At 39.8% G+C, this 23440-nt stretch overlaps 1 protein-coding gene across 1 annotated transcript in view; it reads right to left on the bottom strand.

Moving 5' to 3' along the window:
* GRHL2 (grainyhead like transcription factor 2) overlaps window positions 1-23440 on the bottom strand; it is a 759972-nt gene that overhangs the window by 12356 nt on the left and 724176 nt on the right. The window contains exons 12-14 of the mRNA XM_044065661.1: window positions 18932-18966; window positions 9541-9632; window positions 2738-2823 (exon numbers count right to left, since the gene is read on the bottom strand). Coding sequence (XP_043921596.1) covers window positions 2738-2823; window positions 9541-9632; window positions 18932-18966 — 213 coding nt within the window. The remainder of the gene's footprint in view (window positions 1-2737; window positions 2824-9540; window positions 9633-18931; window positions 18967-23440) is intronic.

Below are 23440 nucleotides of genomic sequence, written 5' to 3'. Positions count from 1 at the left end.
GTAATCCAGAAATGCGCATCAAAACCTTAATCAAATTTCTAATACTGCTAGGTGCCACTATTGCAAAAGCAGTGATCCACGTGGACCTTTTTCAGGCTCAGCTAAGTGCAGGAGTGCAATTAGCTATCCAACAGATTTCAGACTGTGAAAGTTGCTGGTACACTCTCTGACTGTAAAATTGTAATGCATGGCATATCACGGGGATCCTTGCTAGGACCTCTGGTGTCTGACATTTATTTTGCAGACATCCAAGCCAATATCCTGGAAATCTGGTTGACAAAGTTTGCTGATGACTATATCTACTATAATCTGTTCATCCACTAATAGTAAAAGACTCCAGCAAGAGTAGGAAGTGTGCATGTCTGTTCTATTGAAAACGGTCTAAAGTTAAATGCAAAAAGTGCAGTGTAGTAACATTTGGCAAAATGATGCTCCCAACTAATATGTTATAAATGATACTTCTTTTCAGACAAAGAAAGTCATAAGGCTTAAACTCAATTCTAAGAAATGCCTAATTATGTCCTTTGGAAAGTCAACCATCTCAGCTAATTGCTATGTTGATGATATACCCCTAAGAGTTGACCCAGTGGTCAGGGATCTGGGTACACATGTAGACAGAAGCTTACCTTCGACCATCATATGGGTACAATGGTGAGGAAATCCTTTTATTCTGCACAATTTATAAATAAGGGCATGGCATCCAAGTCCAAAGAGGTCACTGTCTCACTGTACTCTTCCCGTATCAGACCAATCATAGAAGACAATGCTCCCTTCGGTATGTACCTGAACAGGCATATGCAGCAACTAAAAGGACCTCAGAGGTTCCTTACAGAAAGGATACAAGGTGTAACAAACCTACCTTATGCAGAGCTTCTTAAAGCCTTTCCCCTCTACTCAGGCTCATAGAGATTGCTGTGGGGTGATCTATGCCTGACTTACAAGGTATCCACAAACCACACATGTATGAATCTTCTGCATATCTGTAAGTCAAGCAGTACCAGAAATACAAGGTCTAAGGGCCTGAATTTTGTCTGTGACTTAAACAGAACATGCTTGAGAGACAGATATTGAGACTGCCCCTCCTAAGGAACAGGCTTCCCATCCATGTGTATTGAGACTGCCCCTCCTATGGAACAGGCTTCCCATCCATGTGAAGCCGCTGAGTTTGTCTATTACCTAACGTAAGCATAACTTAGACCAGTGGATGGGGAATAAGAAATTTACACTAGGCCTAGTACCCATCTCCCTTATGGACAGAAGTAGCTTATAAAAGCCTGGCCATCAATGTCCTATTTGGATACAGGGAACCATATTTCTTTTGGGAAAACTTGGTTAGGCTTGGAAAGGACCTCTGGGTCATTAATCTATAAATCTATGAACCTAATCTATGAATAACAGACCTGGTTACTTATGTGGACAGCCCTCACATTCAATCATCATGTCTACACAATAGCTAGGAAATCCTTCTATCTGGCTCATTTAATTACCAAGGGAATATCTTCAAGAGTTAATGAAATCCTCCTACCCCTGCATTCTTCATTTATCAGACCCATCATTGAATATAATGCCCCTTTTGGTATGTACAAGTTTAAGCATATCACTCAGCCAGAAAGGCAAAGATTACTAATCGCGAAGATTAAAGGTGTTAAATCTCTGAAGTATCTTGAAGCATTAGCATGGATCTCCTTATACTCAGTATCCCAACAGTTGCTCCAGGATAACCTGTGCTTTTCGAGCCATGAAAGACTTAATCCTATCTGACCCTCTATTTCCTTGCAAAACCAGTATCTCTACAAATACCTGCACCGGAGACCTAAACTTACACCAGAAATAAACAAGACTAGTTGGAGGGTCAGGGTCCATCGAACAGCATATTCCCTGTCTCTCTGCCTGTGGAATAGGTTGCTAGCTCAAAGTACTATTCTGGCTACCCTTAATGCTAGACTTGATGACTAGATGGGAAGACAGTAATTTTCTTCTGGCTTATTATGTAAGGCCATGCTCGATTTGGGAGGTAAGCAGTACTGAATGGTTGGCAGGGGTAGCAAAAACTGTTTCAGTTTGTCTTCTTAGGGGTGCTATGTGGCTTGGTGTCTTATGATCCCCACAATCACTTGCCTGGTATTATTTCTATGTTGTTATGTTCTAAGTACATTAATATGCAAGGCACATATATTCACAGCTGTATGAATCTCAAGCAAATGAACAAACCTCAAAACAAACAAACAAAAACTTGCCTTGCTCAATTAATTTAATGTCCTCCAAATCATCTTTAATGATTATAATCGGGTAGCTGATGCCCCTCCCCATTTTTGGGGATACACCTTCACACCCCTCATTTACATTTTCTCACTCCAGGAACAACAGGAACAATGTACCTCACAGAACAAGCCTTCAACAACTGAGTAAAAGAAATGTCTCACTCTTTCTCCATGGTCAGAGGCTACAAAAACACCACACACTTCAAGCAATTAGAAATTGTTCCTTTAGACAGTGAGCAGCAGTTTATGAGCAACTGATTTCTTGAGTAGTTATACACCACTAACTATGATATGACCAATGTTATACTGGGTGGGTGGGTGTAAGCTTATTTTTCACGCATGTTTCATTTGTGGTAAGAGATATGAACAAATATGATGTCTAGTCAGGGCAGCCAATATTAATTTGCATGTAAGATGCTAATATACTGTTATATACAGACAAAAATAGATATTGTTTTATGCCTGCTTATACTTACAGCATCCATCAGGCCTCTTACAGTTGGGGATTTTAGCATGAGAGCATCAAATACGTCATCAGATTCCTTCCTTACATACAGAAGCACTGCAATGGCAGGAAGACAGTATTAATTGACTGATAAAAATTTGAATTATGAAGGTTTAGTTTGGTATGTGTATGAACAATTCAATACACAAAAACACTATGACATGAAAGTTATTTAACACAAATGTCATCAGACAGCTAAAAAAAATAAATTAATTATGAACTTCAAAGAACTTAAATGTAAGTTGGGCATTGCTTTACAGAACATATTTTGATAAGTAGTTGTTTTAATACAATAAAAGGCATTACCTTTAAAAGTTCAGTAGTTTACTAACTTTTGTCTTTTACATCAGTAGACAAGTGAAACAGAGTCTATATGAAAGACTTAGAGACTGATGGTACATGATATCCTTTAAAAAGGTATTGATTCTTTCAAAGAGAAAAAAAGCAATTTTATTTTTAAAGGGCATCTCAGCCTGTATCAGCAAAGTACAGTTGGGTATACTTACCATAAATGTAGATGTTCGAGTGTATTCACTGTTGCAGTCATTACATTTGGGTAATCTGCTGGCAGGTTGCCCTCAGTCAGCCTGAATAACAAAATCTTGGGTCCTGCATTGGTTGCTGTCTCCTCTTCCATGACGTCAGGTCGTCAGGGGTCTAAAACATGCAGCCGACACCATTTTATTCAGTTTTTCTTGCCCAGATGTCAGGTGCCCCTCCAAATGGGGAGCAAATATATATATATATATATATATATATATATATATATATATATATAAGAAATATATATATAAATGCACTTTTAGCAACATAAGTTTACCTTCATCTAATAGCAAACACACCACAAAGGCTATAGTATAAAGTGAAGGAAAGAAAAGGTATAGAAAAGGGGGATGGCGGGTCGGTAACCTGGACTGCAACAGTGAATACACTCGAAATTCTACATTTATGGTAAGTGTACACAACTGAACTATGTTCTTCGTATTTCACTGTTGCAGTCATTACATTTGGGTAGAATCGCAAAGCTATGGATGGGAGGATGGAGCTAAACAGCATTAGGAGCGGCTATAAGGCACTGCAGAACTGCAGTGGCAATGCCTGCCCTGGATTTGGAGAAGAGAGGCAAATGATAATGCTTTGTGAAGGTATGAACAGACCTCCAAGTAGCAGCTTCTATAATGTCTTTGGTTGGAACTCCTCTGAGAAAAGCTGCTGAGGTAGAGGCAGCCCTGGTGGAATGTGACTTGATCCCCTTGGGCACAGGTTTACCATGGTGCAAGTAGCAGAAACGAATGCAGTGGCTTATCCACTTAGAAATAGTCTGCTTTGATATAACTTTCCCCTCTAACCCTGCAGCAAATGCTACCAGTAGTTGCTCAGACTTTCTTAGAGATTTGGTCCTGTTCAAGTAGAATCTTAGTTGTCTGTGTACGTCCAATGAATGCAGAATCTGCTCCCCCTTGTTCTGCTGATTTGGGTAAAAAGTTGGCAGGTGAATTGTCTGGTTAAGGACCACACTGGATACCACCTTAGGCATAAAAGAAGGATTGGTCCTGAGGGACACCCTGTCCTGGTAAAATGTAATAAAAGGCTCCACAGCCATGAGAGCCTGTAGTTCTGAAACCCTTATTGCTGAAGTGACTGCCAGGAGAAAAGCTGTTTTCCAAGATAGAAATGTTATATCCGCAGTAGCCGCTTGTTCAAAAGGAGACAGGGTGAGTTTTTTCAGCACAAAATTGAGGTCCCATGCAGGAGTTGGAGATCTTCTGGGAGGCCTTAAATTTTTGGCCCCTCTAAGATACTGTTTAAGCAGAGGATGAGGAAAGAGGGGAGGCTCTGTGTTGTAATGAGCCGAGATGGCAGAGGCATGGATTTTTTTTTGAAGAAAAAGATAGGCCCTTGTCAAGCATCTCAGTCAAATGTTGTAAAACATGAGGAATATTGGGCTTTGCTGTGTCTGTTCCTTGTGCTTGGTTCCAAGCACAGCATCTCTTCCATTTATCAGCATAAGATTTTCTAGTACTAGGCCTTCTGGCTTCCAAAATGACATCCATCACAGATTTACTGAGAGGTGTTGTTTGAATAATTAAATGATCAGCCATGCTGGAAGGTTCAGAGTTTGGAGCTGAGTGTGCAAAATTTGATTGTTCTGCTGAAACAGTAGATGAGGTATTTGAGGCAAGTACCAAGGGGGGAGTTGAGACATATTCCTTAGAAGTGGGTACAAGTGTTGTCGAAGCCAGTTTGGAGCAACTAAGATCATTTTTGTTTTTTCCTGTCTGACTTTTAGTAAGACCTTGGAGAGAAGAGGCAGAGGGGAAAAGGCATAGACTGATAGGTTTTTCCAACTGAAGGATAGGAAGCCCACTTTCCATGCTTTTTTGTGATGAATTCTTGTGCAGAATTTGTCCAGCTGATAATTTTGGGGAGAGGCAAATAGATCTATGTCTGGGCTCCCCCATTTCCATGTTAACATGCTGAAGATTTGTGGATCCAGTTTCCATTCGTGTGGGTCCATAAGATTTCTGCTTAGGTCGTCTGCCAGAGTATTTTGTTTTCCTGGCAGGAATTGAGCTTACAGATGTATTTGTTAAATCAAAGCCATGTTCCACAATGCCATGGCTAGTCTGCAAAGGGGGTAGGAATGTGTACCCCCCTGCTTATTTATGTACCACATAACCGTGGTGTTGTCCGTCTTTATCAGTAGTCGTCTTGGATGAACTAAGTCCTTGAAGGCTGTCAGAGCATCCTGAACAGCTAGCATCTCTTTCTGGTTGATATGCAGATGCATTTGTTTTGGGCTCCATTTGCCCTGAGTGCATCTCCCTGCCAGGTGGGCCCCCCAAGCATAGTCTGATGCGTCTGAAGTTACGGTTTGGGTGGCAGGAGGTTGACTGAATGACAGTCCCTTGTTTTGGTGACATGTCTCCGCCCACCAAAGAAACTCCTGTTGTAGGCAGGGAATGAGAGGTATCATTGTTTCCAGTCTGTGACAATGTTGGCTCCATAAACTTTTTAGGTACCATTGAAATTTCCTCATATGCAGTCTTGCATATGGAATTAGTAGAATGCAGGATGCCATGAACCCCAAAGCCTGCAGAATTTGTCTTGCAGATAACTGGGTTTTTGTTGCCATTTGTTTGAAGTATATTGTCAGTCGCCTTTGTTTGTCTGGCATAGGTAAGGTAAGCCATCTGGGCAGTTGTATTCAAGCTTGTACCCAAGAATGGAATTATTTGAGAGGGTACCAGTTGGAATTTCTTTTCATTTATTGTGTACCCTAGGCATGTTAGAAGCCTTTTTACAAATGCCAGATGTTGAAGAAGAGTGTCCTTGTCCTCTGCTTGAATGAGACAGTCGTCCAGATAAGGATAAATTTGTATGCCTCTTTGCAGAATGCAATTACTGGTGCCAGGCACTTTGTAAAGACCCTGGGTGCAGTAGATAAGCCAAAGGGCAGTGCAGAGAATTGGTAATGCAAAAAACCTGCCTTGAAGCGGAGGTATCTTCTGCATGATTTCCTTATTGGGATATGCAGGTATGCCTCTTTTAAGTCTAGAGTCACTAACCAAGCGTTTCTGCCCAGCATAGGCAGTAGCCATTGTAAAGTCAGCATTTTGAATTTTGTAATGTCCAGGAACGTATTCAAAATCGATAAATCCAGTATTGGACGCCAAGAATTGTCTTTTCTGTGTACCAGGAAAAGTCTTGAATAAAAACCTTGTCCTTTTTCCTTTTCTGGTATTGGTTGAATAGCCCTCATATGCATGAGGGGCACAAGTTGTTTCTGAGCCTCTGCCCACTGATTTTGTGGCAGATCTGGCCATCCGTTTGGAATTGGCAAAGTATGGAAATTAAATCTGTACCCTTGGGATACTATGTTCAATAACCACTTGTCCTGAGTAATTAACTTCCAATTTTGAGCATGACGTGCTAGTTTTCCCCCCAAGGAGGCTGCCAAAAGATAAGTGCTTGGTGATAGTAGAGGAAAGTCATTGAGACTGCTTACTGTAGGGTTGTTCTTTGTTTCCTCCAGATTGGGAGGTGGAGGCACCCCATTGCTTTGACCTGTAAGAACCCAGTGATTGGTATCTGGAGCCTTTTGAGCACCTGGATTTGCCTTGAGTGACTCTGTTGGACACAGGAAAGGACCAAGAAATCTTTTACAGTTTGCATATATTTAGCTTTGTCTTCTATTTTCTTTAAAACCTCTTCTGCCTTATTACCAAACCATGCTGCAAGGAGGCATCCAACAATTTAGCTTTAACATGATCAGGCAGATTTTGCTCCTTGAGCCAGGCATGCCTTCTAATCACAGATCCACTAACGGCAGCCCTGCAAGAGGCCTCCAAGGAATCAAAACCACATTGCAAAGTATGCTTTCCAACTTGTTCTGCTGAATGCAATAATTCCTGTAACTCTTTATTTTCCACACAATCAGAAATCAACATCATTTTCTGTTATAGTAGGCCCATAACATGCTGTTGATATTTAAGCATATGAAACTGGCAGTTTAAGGCTCTGATTGACAAGGTAGCAGACGTATAAATCTTCTTTCCCCATCTATCCAGTGCCCTGGAATCTCTATCAGAGGGGGTAGGATTTTTGGCTGTAGAGGCCTTAACACCCTTGGGACCCTGTGAAATAGTCTCAGGGTCAGCAACAGGATTTTGAATAGAAATCTGTGGGAGTCAGGAACCTTGTAATATTTGTCTGGCTTACTAGGAGCCAGAGGTAGGGAATCAGGAGCCATGCTTGATTCCGAAAACACATGATCAACAATGTCTAATACAGGAGGTATAGCCAAAGGCCTATGCTGAGGAAGAAGAAGGAAATCTCTAAGCCTCTTTTTTGACTCAGAGAAGTCCTGACTCTCCTAGTGAAAATGTTCCCTTAAAGTATGCAAAGTTTCTCCAAAAGAGTAATCCTCAGGAGGAGATGCAGATGGGATGGATTCCTCTGCATCAGAATCCTCATAGGGTGGAATGGAAAATTCCTGATCAGAAGAGGAATCAGAAGAAATGGAAACCTGATCTGAAGATTCATAATCAGTAACTTGCCTAGGCCTCTTAGCAGGGGGGGGGTGGGAACCCCTAATCAAGGTAATTAAGTCTTCAGCCATTTTGATCATCTGTTTTTTAGGCATAGGGGCCTGAGCACGTGGCTCATGCGTCGGTTGTTTTAGACACAGAAGATGCTTTTGACCTTGTTTTTGAGACTGGCATCAGTATTATATAAAAATGTTGAGGCCTGAAAACACCCACAGAAGCCGGTGCCTGATCAGAGGCTCTGGACCCATCCAAGGGACAGACATCTGCGGGTTCAATACTCTGAGAATCTCACAGCATACCGGATTCCAAATGGGTCTAGGTAGATGCCTGCAACTCAAAAGTAGCGGGTATCAGGGGCTGCGAAAGTGCCTCACTGAGTACCGGCGAACCGGCGACTGGCTTAGGAGAAGCTTCGTCGCTGGTTTTGGACCTCAACGGTCTGTTTCTGTCTTTTTCTTTGTGTTTTTTGTGAACTCCAGTAGTCGGATTACTAACCGATGACATTTCAGGATAACTAAATCTTGATCCAAAATATTTAGAAGCAAAACTATACTGACAGTTAATAGTGCATTGGTTAAATGTAGCACAAAACCGACAGCAAGACACGTTATGATCTAGGCCTAGGCAAGGAATACAGTATAAATGAAAATTCTTATGAGGTATTTGCTTCCCACAAGTTGTTGTTTGTTTGTCCTTTGGCTTTTTCCCGGTAAGGGGTCGCCACAGCGGAACTCCGGTCCACTAATGATTGGCAGTAGATTTTTTTATGAAACGCCGAGGTGCCAGCTCAACACCCAACCTTCAATGAAGGCATGCCCATTTACACACGCATGTCTTTTGAATGCTACCCAACTGCGGGGCGGACATGCAGACTTCACACAGAAGGCACTCCCAAGCCACGCCGAGAATTGAACAGGAGAACCTCTTACTGTGAGGTAACAACGCTACCGCCGTACCACCGCGGCATCTCATATTTGCTTCCCACAAGTAATGCAATTATTAACTTTTACTGACATCGGTAAGGAGCAAGAAAAAGTTTCCCCAATGAGGTACTTAGCTTTAGTTTTAAGACCTTGGTTCTGAAACTCGAATGCGAAAATTTCAGGAGTCGGACGACCGGCACTTGCAAACTGCTTCTGCTTCGGGCACCATGCGGCAAGAAAGACTGAATAAAATGGTGTTGGCTGTATGTTTTATACCCCTGATGACCTGACATCATGGAAGAGGAGACGCAGGATGCAGGACTTTGTTATTCAGGCCGACTGAGGGCAACCTGCCAGCAGATTACCCAAATGTAATGACTGCAACAGTGAAACACGAAGAACATCATATGTTGTTAAAACCAATATGTAATTCATACTTTACCACCTTGTAAAATAATTTGATCTGATAGACTCTTAACTAATGAATTATACACGGCTAAATTCTTAAAAATAAAGTAATAATATCCATAATAATTAATAGCTGCAGGTTGTGAACAAAATCATGTGATAACTGGCATAAACTCCTATACTTCTTGGCCCATGTTGTTCTACTGGATAGCACATGGCATGTATCTGCCAGTCAGGCTATAGTATTTCTGCCAGGAATTATTTCTAAGTGCTGCAGTATCCTTCCATATAGCATATTCATAAGAGATGACCCCTGCTTTTTTTGTGCAAACAGCCCATTATTAAACCATGGAAACATAAAACTGAGTTTTTGAATATGAGGGATTACAAACCTCGTTTTAATACTTCTTCTTTAATCTGTTTAGTGGAGATTGGACCAAATTCATCATCTAGAGATCGGAACATCCTTTTCACTAGGACAGTGCTGGAATGATAAAATAAACAATCACTCAAAATTCTCAGTGAAACATTACATTATTATTATTTTGAATTTCTTTTCTTTTTTTTTTAGATAAAGTTATTAGTATTTTAGTTTATGCTGGCTATGCTGCTCCTAATAGTACATATATAAATAGCTCAAAAATCACTTTAAAATATAAAGCACACTAAGATTGTCTACAGCACTTATGAACCAATTCTGAACGATCATTTTAAATGTAATTCAAAAATCTGGCAAGTTGGCAAGTATTCATTTATTCTTTCATTCACTTTTTCTTAACAGTTCATAAAAAGTTTCCCAAAACTCAATATGCTGTATCTTGTGACTTAAAAGAGTTATAAAGATTTTTGTCTAAAATGTTAAGGATGTTTGATATCTTTGTGAAACTCTGTTATTCTGAAAGGCATACACACTGAAGCGAGATTAGATTGAACGTTAGACGGAAGAAACCAAGAAATGTGGATAAAAAAAGCAATATATAAAACAGCACAGCACAAGCACATTTCATTTTTTATGTACACGATGTGAAGATTAAATAATAAACTTACATTAGAGTTGTGTATAGAACAGATGAAAAAATAATCTGTTAAACTGATACTACTGGTGGGTGTGACAATTATGTGACCTAGTTTGGAAATTAAGAAGTAACTGAGGTGAATTGAGAACGGACTTCCTCAGTTTAGATCAAGAATAATAATGAAAGGATATGGGAGAGTGATTTCTGGCACAGGGCACACTTACTGGCCTTCGTTAAGGTGCTGCCGATCTACTATAAACGAACAGATATCAAACCTTTATGTCAGTATTTTCAAACTGTGGGAACAGAAGTGGCAAAGAGAAAAATAAATACAAAAAAAGGAGAACATTTTCTTCAAGTGAGAAAAATACAGGTACAAGAAGGCAGGTAAATAAACTGGGGGTGGGGGCATGTAAGTAAATGCTGTTTAATGAACGTGTCAAGGATTACCAAAATGAACATCACAGAACAGTAGAAAATATATGTAAAGAGTTCTACGGTCATCTTTTCCTGATCCTACTTAGATTCATCCAAAGCTTCTTACTTTTTATATAGCCACTTCCTACAGATATAAATTTATGGATTTTGCAGCAGTTGAAAAAACTGTCATCCCAATAATCACAAGAAGGTGAGATGTTTTGGAAACTCTTTTCAGGGTGCTGTAACATTTGATAAAATTACAGCTAATTCATCAGAAACAACATATTCAAGGTTTTGCAAAGGCTGGCAAGGATGCATATTTTCAATTATAGTACATCAAATATATGCTTATCACATGTCTATCAGAAAGGATGAAATAATTAAAGCCTGACAATGGACAAAATGAACCACTGAATTTTTCCATTACGTCTTGATGGTATGATCTTGTGGTTTATGGTATTAATAAGGATGTGGGGGGGGGGGGTTCAACTCATGCAAAACTAACCTTTTAAATTTGACCTTTCATGGTTGAATATCATTGTGGTCAGTCTTTTAAATGATAAATTTAAAGATGGCCTTCCATTAAAATAAATCAAACTAGATGACTAGTAATCAACTTTGCTGCTTTAGAAGTCAAACAATGTTTTTTGTGGAAAGTAACTTGTTAGAAGTACACTTGCTGTTACATTTGTGTCAAATATTAACTTGTATGAAACAGCTTCATGACTGCTTTGTAAAAACTGTAAAATATGACCCTTATTTTTGCTGGAAATATTTAAATATTTTGAATGTTGTTAATTTTACTGTAAATACTTCTGTTCTTCAAAAGAAAATGGTTATAACTACATACATTGGGTCTGCTAAAACCACTTTAGTCCCAAGCACTTAAAAAACACTGTCTCAGAGTCAGAGACTTAAGTGCCTTGTTGCTCGTGTAGGCTGCCACTCACACTTAAACTCAGGTATGAGTTTAGGCAAGCACAGCACCTTACCTGAACACATTATTTGAGTTCACATAAGGTTAAATGTGGCAGCTGTGAAGAGGGAGAAAGAGGGGGATTTCAGGGTTAGGGAGACAAAGGGGAGTTTTAGGGTTAGGGAGTGATTAGTGAATTTAGGCTTAGGGAGAACATTAGGAATTTTGGGTTTAGGAAGCAATTGTGGACTCTAGGGTTAGGGAGGGGAGTGGAGTTTTAGGGTAAGGGGCAAGGACATAGACTGGGAAATGTGTGGGAGTTTTAAGGTTAGATCTAAAGCTTTGGTAGGGCTGTACAATTGTATACGGTCAAGTGTTGGCAGGGCTATGTAATTATAGGAGATTGGGCTAGTTGGAGTTAGAGCACTTGCTTTTTTGAGCAAGTGGCAGCAAGTAAGTGTCGCATGTTATCCACTTATAGTAAACTTGTATTTTCTTTGCTAAAACTACCCTGGCCTGATTGTTGAAAAAAGTAGTTGTTGTTTGTCGTTCGGCTTTTTCCTGGTAAGGGGTTGCCACAGCGGAACTCCGGTCTGCTAATGATTGGCAGTAGATTTTTACACAACGCCGAGGTGCCAGCTCGACGCCCAACCTTCAGCGAAGGCACGCCCATTTATGCATGCGTGTCTTTCAAACGCTACCCTTCTTTTTGCAAACTTTTTAGTGATAGCATACAAGTCTTAGTGACAATTAGGGGGAAGAGTGGGCTAGCATTTAACAAAATAATGCAAAATAGTGATCTATATCTTAAAGGATATCCAAGAAGTTATTTGATCACCATTATATTGTTTGTCAACACTTCAAGCTAAGTAGAAGATATGCAACAGTTTACAACAGTTAATTTGCTGTTGCACTCTTGACCAAAAGTGGTAAAGCATTATTCATATTGTTGATATTTCAAAATTAAGAATTTTAACTTTTTTAAAAATATTTTGGAATATTACATTGAGGTAGAACAGCAGAGGTGGGGAAAAGAGGACAGCCTTCCTGTACCAGGTAAACACATTATTTTGTAAGTGTCATTTATACTAATAATGACTGCCCAATTATAGTGACAGTGAATTTACCCATAACTGGGGTGGTTTACCCTTGAAGGTGAAGCTTATAGCTAAATTCCACAGAGAAAGTACAGTTTTGTACCTACCATAAATGTAGATGTTCGAGTGCTCATACAGCTGCAGTCATTACAGATGGGTTATCCTGCCATCAGGTGGGTCCTCGGTCAGCCGAATTCCAAAGTCTAGGTCCGGCGTCGGTTGTCGTCGCTTCTTCCCTGACGTCAGTGTGGCAGGGGTAGAAAAGAGGCAGCCAACGCCATTTTCTTCAATTTTTCTTGCCCCAGAAGTCAGGTGCCCCCAGAAGGAAGGCAAAACATAATGTTATGCAAACATGAAATGTAGAAAAATCAAAAAACAGTAGTTGCAAGCAAATACACCATAAAAGAATACCCCAAATAGGTTGTATGATAAGGTGCTTGTCATAAGGCCTGTCCTAAGAGGGGACGGAGGGGGTTAACCTGGACTGCAGCTGTATGAGCACTCGAACATCTACATTTATGGTAGGTACAAAACTGTACTATGTTCATCGTGCATACAGCTGCAGTCATTACAGATGGGATGAATCCCAAAGCTAAGTAAGGGTGGTAGGCACTAAGTGGAACTAGGAGGAGCGAGGATGCCCTGCAAGACTGCTGTGGCAAAACCCGCTCTAGATTTAGAGTATAGTGGTAGGTGATAGTGCTTGGAGAAAGTGTGCACTGAACTCCAAGTGGCTGCTTCCAAAATGTCCTTGGTAGGGACCCCCCTGAGGAAAGCTGCAGAGGTAGCTGTGGCCCTGGTGGAGTGGGATCTGATGCATGCAGGCACAGTTTTTCCATGAAATGAGTAACAAAAGCGTATGCAGTGGGCTATCCATTTTGAAGTTGTCTGTTTGGAAATAGCCTTTCCTTGAGCACCTGTAGCATAGGACACAAAGAGTTGCTCGGATTTCCTGAATGGCTTTGTCCTGTCCAAATAATAACAAAGTTGTCTGTGAATGTCCAAGGAATGTAGTAGTCTTTCCCCTTTGTTTTGTGGATTTGGATAAAAGGTAGGTAGGTGGATAGTCTGATTCAAAGGTACACTGGATACTACCTTTGGCATAAAGGTAGGGTTGGTTCATAAGGAAACTCTGTCCTGATGGAAAATGATGAATGGTTGCACAGCCATAAGTGCCTGTAGCTCCGAAACCCTGTGTGCTGAGGTGATAGCCAGAAGAAAGGCTGTTTTCCATGACAAGTATTGTAGTTCTGTTGAAGAAGCTGGCTCAAAGGGGGGAAGGGTCAGCTTTTCCAATACGAAGTTGAGGTCCCAAGCAGGGACTGGTGGTTTCCTTGGGGGTTTTATATTTTTTGCCCCTTTGAGGAACTGCCTTAAGAGAGGATGTGAGAATAAAGGAGGATCTGTGTTGTATTGTGCAGAAATGGCTGAAGCGTGGATCTTGATGGAGGAGAAGGAAAGTCCACTATTTAACATCTCAGCTAGGTACTGTAAAATTTGAGGTATATTTATTACCCAAGGATTCTGGCCCTTTTCTTGATTCCAGGCACAAAATTGTTTCCATTTGGCAGAGTAGGCTTTTCTAGTAGAAGGTCTTCTGGCCTCCAAGATGACATCCTGCAACTCCTTGGAGAGGAGAGTCTGTTGGGAAATTAAGGAATTCTCCATGCAGCTAGATTTAGGGTTTTGAGCTGGCTGTGAAGGGTTTTGTAGTTGTGCTGGGACAACAGAAGAGGGACTAGAGGTAGGATCCATGGTGGGGAATCTGTCAGGCTCTTCAGGAGCAGATACCAGTGTTGTCTTGGCCAGTCTGAAGCAATGAGAATCATTTGCGGCCTCTCTGCTCTGGCTTTTAATAGAACTTTGGTCAGTAGAGGAAGAGGCGGGAAGGCATAAACTGTCAATGTTGTCCAATTGAAAGAGAGTGCGTCCAGTTTCCAGGCCTGTGGATGATAGGTCCTTGAACAAAATTTTTTCAACTGGTAATTTCTGTGGGTAGCAAATAGATCTATGTCTGGCTGTCCCCATGCCTGAGTTATCTTTGTGAAAACTTGAGGATGCAACTTCCATTCGTGTGGATCTGTCATATTTCTGCTTAGGTTGTCTGCCAGTGTGTTTTCCTTCCCTGGCAGGAATTGTGCCTGTAGTTGAATTTGCAATTCCAGTGCTGTGTTCCATAGGGTCATGGCTTGCCTGCACAGGGGGTATGAATGAGTTCCCCCGTTTGTTTATGCACCACATCACTGTGGTGTTGTCTGTCCTTATCAATAGCTGGCCTGGATGCAGTAGGTCTTTGAAGGTCATAAGAGCATTTTGCACGGCTAGCATCTCCTTTTGGTTGATGTGTAGATGCTTCTCTTTTTGGGGCCATTTTCCCTGAATGCACTGATCTGTCATGTGTGCTCCACAGGCATAGTCTGAGGCATCTGTTGTGATGATTTGAATTGCTTGAGGTACACAGAAAGGGAGACCTGTGTTTCTTTGGCATGCTTGAGCCCACCACAAAAATTCCTTTTGAAGGCATGGAATGAGTGGTATAATTGTTTCCAAGCTGTGGCTATGTTGAGACCATAAGTTTTTTAGGTACCATTGAAGTTTCCTCATATGCAGCTTTGCACATGGGATTAGTAGGATGCAAGATGCCATGAATCCCAGAGCCTGCAGGACTTTCCTTGCAGTTAGCCTGGTGAAAATTGCCATTTTGCTGAAGTATTGAGACAGTTGCCCTTGTTTGTCTGGCGTGAGGTAGGCCATCTGGGTGGTTGTATTCAAGCTGGCACCCAGGAAAATTATTTGTTGAGAGGGTATTAGTTTTGATTTCTTTTTGTTGATTGTGTATCCCAGGAAGTTTAACAGTTTTATTACAAACGCCAGATGCTGCAAAAGTATGTCCTTGCTGTCCACTTGGATCAGGCAGTCGTCCAGATATGGGTAGATTTGTATTCCTTGTAGTCTGCAGAAGGCGATTACTGATGCCAGGCATTTCGTAAACACTCTGGGTGCAGTAGATAAGCCAAAGGGCAATGCAGAGAATTGGTAATGGGTTGAACCTGCAAGAAATCTGAGGTATCTTCTGCAATCTTGTCTGATAGGGACATGCAGGTATGCCTCCTTGAGGTCCAATGTTACCAGCCAAGACTCCTTGCCCAGCATGGGAAGAAGCTGCTGTAATGTGAGCATCTTGAATTATGGCACCTGTAGATATGTGTTTAGGATGGATAGGTCTAAGATAGGTCTCCAATCTTTGTCTTTCCTTGGTACCAGGAATAGTCTGGAATAAAAACCTCGACCTTGTTCTTTTGCAGGTACCTCTTGAATCGCTTTCATGTCCATGAGAGCGGAAATTTGTCTTTGAGCCTCTGCCCTTTGAGTTTGTGGCAGGTTTGGCATGCCTCTCATTTTTGGAAGGGTGTGAAAGTGGAACCTGTAGCGTCTGTCTATAATGTCCAGAATCCATTTGTCTTTTGTAACAATATGCCAATTTTTTTGAGAATAATGCCAGTTTTCCGCCCAAAGGTGCTGCCATTAAAGCTTTGCTTGGCAGGTATAGGGGGAAGTCATTGCGTCCGTTTTCTAAATGACTGTGATCTATCTTCTCCACCTCTTGGGGTTGGTGCTTGCCACTGTCTTGCTCTGCAAGATCCTTGAGGTTGCCCTCTACCCCTTGGGTGTCTGTATCTGCCCCTTTGAGGTCTGTCTGTGGCTGGAAAGGACCAATTTTTTGAAGGCCAGTTTTTGCTGAAACGTGGAGGTTGTACCTGCAGGAAATCTTTCACTGTTTGCATTGATTTCGCTTTTTCCTCCATTTTCTTTAGTACCTCCTCAGCTTTAACACCAAACAATACATCTTTTTGAAGTGGTGCATCTAATAATTTTGCTTTGACATGATCTGGCAAGGTTTGCTCTTTGAGCCAAGCATGTCTACGTATAAGAGACCCCATAACAGCAGCTCTACATGAGGCCTCTAAAGCATCAAAACCACACTGCAAGGTATGTTTACCCACTTGCTCTGCACCATGCAACAAATCCTGCAACTCTTTCAAATCTGGTTGTTCTGGTTGTGTCATTTTGTTTTTCAACTGAGATAACAAAAACTGTTGATACTTTAACATATGGAATTGACAGTTTAATGCCCTCATGGTTAAAGTGGCCGAGGTATACACCTTTTTCCCCCACCTTTCTAAAGCTGTGGAATCTCTCTCTGAAGGTAATGGGTTTTTAGCAGTGGAGGCCTTAATTCCCTTGGGACCCTGTGAAATAGTTTCTGGGTCAGCAGTATGGCTTTCATATAGGAACTGGTGAGAATCAGGAACCCGGTAGTACCTGTCTGGTTTAACAGGAGCTGGAGGTAAAGAATCTGGATTAAGGCTGGCTTCTGTGTACACATCATCCAAAATATCTAAAACAGGAGGGATAGCCAGGGGCCTATGCTGGGGGAGCAGTAGAAATTCCCTGAGCCTTTTCTTGGAATCTGAGTAATCTTGGCCTTCCCAGTGAAAGTGTTCCCTCAATGTATGCAGGGTTTCCCCAAAAGAGTAGTCCTCAGGGGGGGAGACCGAGGTAATAGACTCCTCAGCATCAGAGTCTTCGAAAGGGGAATAGGCATAATTCTGGTCCTCAGAGTGTTCTGAGGTAATAGAAGCTTGATCTGAGGAAGGGTAGTCTTCCTCTAATCTGGGTCTTTTGTCAGTGGGGGGGTTGAGAACCCCTGATAAGAGTAATCAAATCTTCAGCCATTTTAAGCATCTGCTTTTTAGGCATGGGGCCTTGAGAGGAGGTCTGAGGACCCTGTTTTTTGGTTTTCATGGCTGCTTTAGATTTAGTGAAAGATTTAATAGAGAAGGAGGAAGGCCTGAAGATGCCTTTAGAAATGGCAGGCCTGTCTAAATTCTGAGTTTCCCTGCCAAGAGTGGCGTCGGTATTTGCAGTAGGAATGGGGACAGAGGAGCCTGCGACCTCGGGTACTGAAGTCACCGGTAATGTAGTTTCATCGGTACTCAGGGGCTGCGTAGAACTGGAGAACCGGTAGTAGGCCTAAGTGTGGTCTCAGTAGTCGGTGCGGACCTCGGATGTCGGTCCTTATCTTTGCGTTTTTTGCTCAAAACTGGAGTCGGAGTATCCAACGACATGATACAATTACATTTTTTGCCAAAATAATGAAGGGCGAACTCCGCCCGGCGCTTAATAGTGCGCTTGTTGAATCTAGCATAAAAACGGCAGGCCGAGACGTTGTGGTCTGGGCCTAAGCAAGGTATACAGAAAGAGTGGAAATCCTTATGCGGTATTTGCTTCCCACATGAAATGCAATTATTAACTTTGTCTGACATCGGTCTGAGGCAAGAAAAGTTTCCCCAACGGGGTAATTAGCTTTAAAGAAGACTTCGGCTGAAATACTTTTGTAAATCTCAGGAGCTGGCCAACCGGCACTTGCGAACTACTTCTGCTTCGGGCACCGCGCGGCAAGAAAGACTGAAGAAAATGGCGTCGGCTGCCTCTTTTATACCCCTGCCGCACTGACGTCAGGGAAGAAGCGACGACAACTGACGCTGGACCTAGACTTTGGAATTCGGCCGACCGAGGACCCGCCTGATGGCAGGATAACCCATCTGTAATGACTGCAGCTGTATGCACGATGAACATCAGGTAAATCCACCATGACCATCATCTGAACAGCTGTTTAAGTATTATATAAAGGAGTTAGCAAAAAAAGTCTTCTTAAATAATTGCATCCCACAGTGGCACTTTTTGAAGAGTTCACCTCTTTGTAATGGAGTGATTCTATGAAGATGCATCCTGTATGTCCTGTGTATAAAAATACACAGTTTTTTTAGAGCTGTGAACATTATGCCATCATTCTTGTGGCTGTTCCAGACTGCACTTTTTGTTTTCAAATGCTGTATTTTGAAAATATTGTGCAAGGAACATAAATGCAATCAGGGAAGTTTTACACATCCTGCATTTTTGATTCAGTACAGCTTACTTTCATGTATACATGTGAATTCACCACAAGGCCAGTACTGGTGTCAGGTTCATTGTGTTTGAGCTTGGATTAAAAAAGGGTTGCAGTTGTACTGAACAACTATTTAGCTGACCCCATGTTTCAGTACTTGGGTTGATCACAATTATCATGTATAACATTTATTTTTCTTTCACCACTGTCAGTCAACCATACTGAGATAAAGAAATTGTAAATCACAAAGCTCCTCAGAAAAAAAACACATAAATATTTTCATTCTGCAATCACACTGCTGAAAAAAAAGCATTTCAGGGCAATACAGAGTAGCGTGCATTGCCATCTCCATCCCTTTGTTTTAAAGATATTTAAAATGCTTACCCTTCCCTTTCTATGTCATCTGCATTGTAGTAGACCTGCAAAACAAGAAACAGTGTAAAAATGTGCACCATAGTATAAATATATGTGACGTTTCTTAATTTTTAGAATTGTTTGCTATATATCACAATTCTTTTGCACTGTTTATAAAAAGACTTGTTCATATTTATCAGTAGATCTTTTAGAGAATTAATCTTGCTCTGTCACAGTTATATGTACTATAAGTAACCTTTTGTAATGCATGCTATGAATGTTTGCTAGTGATTAAGATGAGTTCTACTCTGAACTATACATGTATAGTCAGCCATGGTACTTTCAATGCTTTAAGAAATCATTTTAAACGGCTAATCAGAAGGAATTAATATGCTGACTGCACATTAGGCTAGCTGGTCTTCCTGAGGCAATGAAGGGCAACAATACCAGTCACTTGCTACAAGGCCTTAAATCTACAGCTTCAGACCCCTTGGGATATAGAAAGACTGAACATGCCACTGACATCTAAGTCACTTAACTTCAAAATCCATGCCTTATCAAACTCCTAAACAGTGAGTCATTCAGCCTGGAAACTGGAAGGACACAAGTTTTCTGTAGTTGATGTTTCCTGCATAAGGGCTGCCTAGGTCACACATTAACTGCATTGTGGCGATAGTGTAGTACCACACGTATCACTGTCCGTTATGCAGCATGCTCACACACACACACACACACACACACACACACACAGAGAGATACACACACACACACACACACACACACACACACACACACACACACACACACACACACTTATACACACACACACACACACACACACACACACACACACTTATACACACACACTTATACACACACACACACACACACACACACACACACACACACACACACACACACACACACACACACACACACACACACACACACACACATATTTACAGTAGTGTTTGGATTAAAAAAGATTACCTATTCTTGCTCCAGACTCTATACACAGTTAATGAACAATACATGCAGGAACCACTTGTACAGAGTTAGGAATGAATGTGGTGTAAGTGGTTATGAATGCTTGTGCATTAGAGCAAAGAACTACAAGGTTTACCTATGTGTTTGGTACATACAATTGGTTGACCAGATGAAGTTGAAGAATTTAATATCTTGGTGAGTTTTGCTCCAATGCATTGCATTGTGTAAGCCCACAATGTGCTTTTTGTGTTTTTCCCTTTTCTTCACTGCTCTGGAGTTGGTATATATGCTTTAAGGGGGTGGGGGACTTTTCCCTTATATTGGAGGATGCAGTGGGGTGTTTTCCACCTGCAGAAAAGATATATATATATATATATATATATATATATATATATATATATATATATATATATATACACATATATATATATATACATTTTTTTTTTGCTTACCATTTTCGGTATGTAATTTGTGATGAAAGGTAAATTGAAAAATCAGTCTTTGCAAACTGAACCAAAATATCCCTCAAACAATTTTTTGCTACATAATTGCTGAGTTTTTAATTTTTTCAGTGTTTATGAAATTATGACTTCAGTAGTAATAAATGAAAGGAGAATAGCATAACATAATATTGCTGTGCAGAAAATGATTTATGCATGCATAATATCTTAAGGTATGAAATCATTTGCTTCACTAAGTAGGATGATCTGCAATTGTCATACAAAAAGAATATTCATACATCTTGTAATGGATGTCATTGGAAAACTACCCCTAGGATTCATTAACACCTACACTAATTGTACAGACAACGCAAGCATAGGTTCATAGGTTCATAAGTAGGTACTAGGCTATTGGCTCTAGGGCCTATATAAGCCTAGCCAAAAGATAGCCTAGCTTTCGCCACCCAAGAAAATTATTTTCCTGTGCCACTGTTGAGCAGAGCCACAGAAGTGATCCCCGGGGTGAATTTCCTATCTCCCATTCAATCATCAAGATTTTTCTTGAAGAGTGCTAGCTCACATCTTTTCCCTCCTAATTTAAGTTTTCCTACTCATTTTTTTGCAGCTTTAACTATTGGGGGGATTCATAAAGATTAACACAAAGTGGAGACTATGTGCACACTTAGTGTAATCTTTTTGAGTGACTACAAAGCACAAAAAATGTGATAGGGATGTTCTTGAATATAGATTGTGCGCAGTCAGTGTATACTTACTGTAGGTGTTACTGATAAGATGAAAACATTGGTAACCTCTAAGGTCATAATATTCATGTGTATCAGATGCATCATTTATGAAGTGTCCCCTTCCAGATTAAGGTAAGGTAAATGTGGTAGTGGTGCTACCAAAAAAACTAAATATGGGCAATCAGGTCGGTGTGACTAGGATATTTGGATTCTAAGTAGCAAAAGTTAGGATGAAATACATTATGGTAAACAGCAGTAATGGTTTTGGGATTAGTAATATAGTTTACCACAGACACCTTGTAAAATATATATATATATATATATATATATATATATATGTATGGGTTCCGTTGGTTTGGTCGACATCTGTTTAATCTTCCCCATTTGGTTGATTGTACAGATTTATTACAGTAAATACTATCTGTAATAAAATGTATCTACCAGAGCTATATCTAATATACATTTTGAAACACTTTACATTCAAGTATACAAAAAAATTGTGTTCAAAAGGTAGAAGGGAAAAAGCTTATTTTATCAAAAAGCAAAACATGCTTTTTTTAAAAGAGATATGATTGCACAAAGTTTTTACATTTACCTTGTAAAATTTTGAGTTTGATCTAGTACCATGTTTGATATATGTATGATTTTATGTTTTGAATTTTTACAGTAAGTTATAAAGAATACTGTAATAAATTAGAAAATATTACCATGCTTTCAGAATGAAATGCATTAAAGAGGACTACTTGCATTACAGCTATATCAATTTAAAAAATGTATAAATAATTGTTTAAAAGATATAAGCAAATTAAGCTGCATTATATTTCCCTTTTCTGTGAACTGTAACATTTGAAAGAAAACATACAAATTGTACTTAACTGCGTTTTCCACTGTTAAATGTTTAGTTGAAAGGGGCAAAAAACACTTGCCAGACCAATATGCATACTGTTGCAATTTAAACTGTGGTGGAAGCTGAGGGGTGCCAGAACCCTTATAAAAGGAATTAATGTAAACTATAATCTGCAGATATAGGTTGTAGTGATGCATAATGTGAACACCTTAAGTCACACTATCTGCTTCATCCAGGCAGTTTTAGCAAAATGGTATGTATGTGTGCCTGTTTGTATATATTATATATATATATATATATATATATATATATATATATATATATATATATATATATATATATATATATATATATATATATATATATATATATATATATATATATATATATATATATATATATATATATATATATATATATATATATATATATATATATATACATATATATATATATATGTGTATGGGTTCCGTTGGTTTGGTCGACATCTGTTTAATCTTCCCCATTTGGTTGATTGTACAGATAGTTGACAAATGTGTGGGATCAACAATCCCTATGTAGGGGAATATTCCTTTTCCCAAGGGATTGTGCAGTCTTGGAGTCAGTACATATAATTAGCAGAGGTGTGGCATGCAGAGGACCCCCCTGCAAAAAACAATGTTTTAAAGTTCTTCTTAAGAGCATGTGCAGTAGATAGTTTAAGCTTCGTTTTTTGATATACAATGATTTACCTTCAGGATGTCAATGTATGTGTTAGTCGACTAACTGAAGGTAAACCATATATATATATATATATATATATATATATATATATATATATATATCTATCTCTATCTATACACACACACCATATATACACACACTCACACAAACACACTCACACACACTATATATATATATATATATATATATATAGAAAGAGGCACATACACACACACATACATACACACACACACACACACACACACACACACACACACACACACACACACATACACACAAACACTCATTAAAACATATACAGTGCCATAATGACTGCTCAAAAAACATATTGATGAGTGCAGAAGAGAATGAAGCTTTTTTTCTCCATTTTCAATGGTAACTAATAGGAATCAGCTATATCAGGGCTGCTACACATGCTAAGTTAAAAGTCTTCAGGGATTAACAATAAAAGTTCAGCAGTATCGTAGAAAGAATTAAAAAGGATCTTCCTGAAGCCAAAAGGGATGAGGACTGGTGCATGTTAACCTATGTGACTGGATGAAAATACAGGATATTTTGTAAGAAATGTTTTGTTTTAGATTATGCAAAAACTATTTCTCAAAAACTTATTTTGTTTTTGTCATTCCCCTTGTTTTGTTTGAAAGAAGCTGAACATCTCATTTTACTTGTAAATAAACACACTTACAGGTCTATATCACTTAATCAAAGCTTACTTACCTTGAACGGCTATTCATCGAACTGACATAATTGATTGGCTCTTCAGTGAACGTTTTTCTCATGGTAAGAAATCACTTGGCCA

Source organism: Protopterus annectens, chromosome 3.part0, assembly GCF_019279795.1.
Source record: "Protopterus annectens isolate FY-2018-M chromosome 3.part0, PAN1.0, whole genome shotgun sequence".
Taxonomy (NCBI): Eukaryota; Metazoa; Chordata; order Ceratodontiformes; family Protopteridae; genus Protopterus; species Protopterus annectens.
The sequence above is the reverse complement of the archived record's forward strand: the minus strand, read 5'-3'. Positions and strand labels throughout refer to the sequence as shown.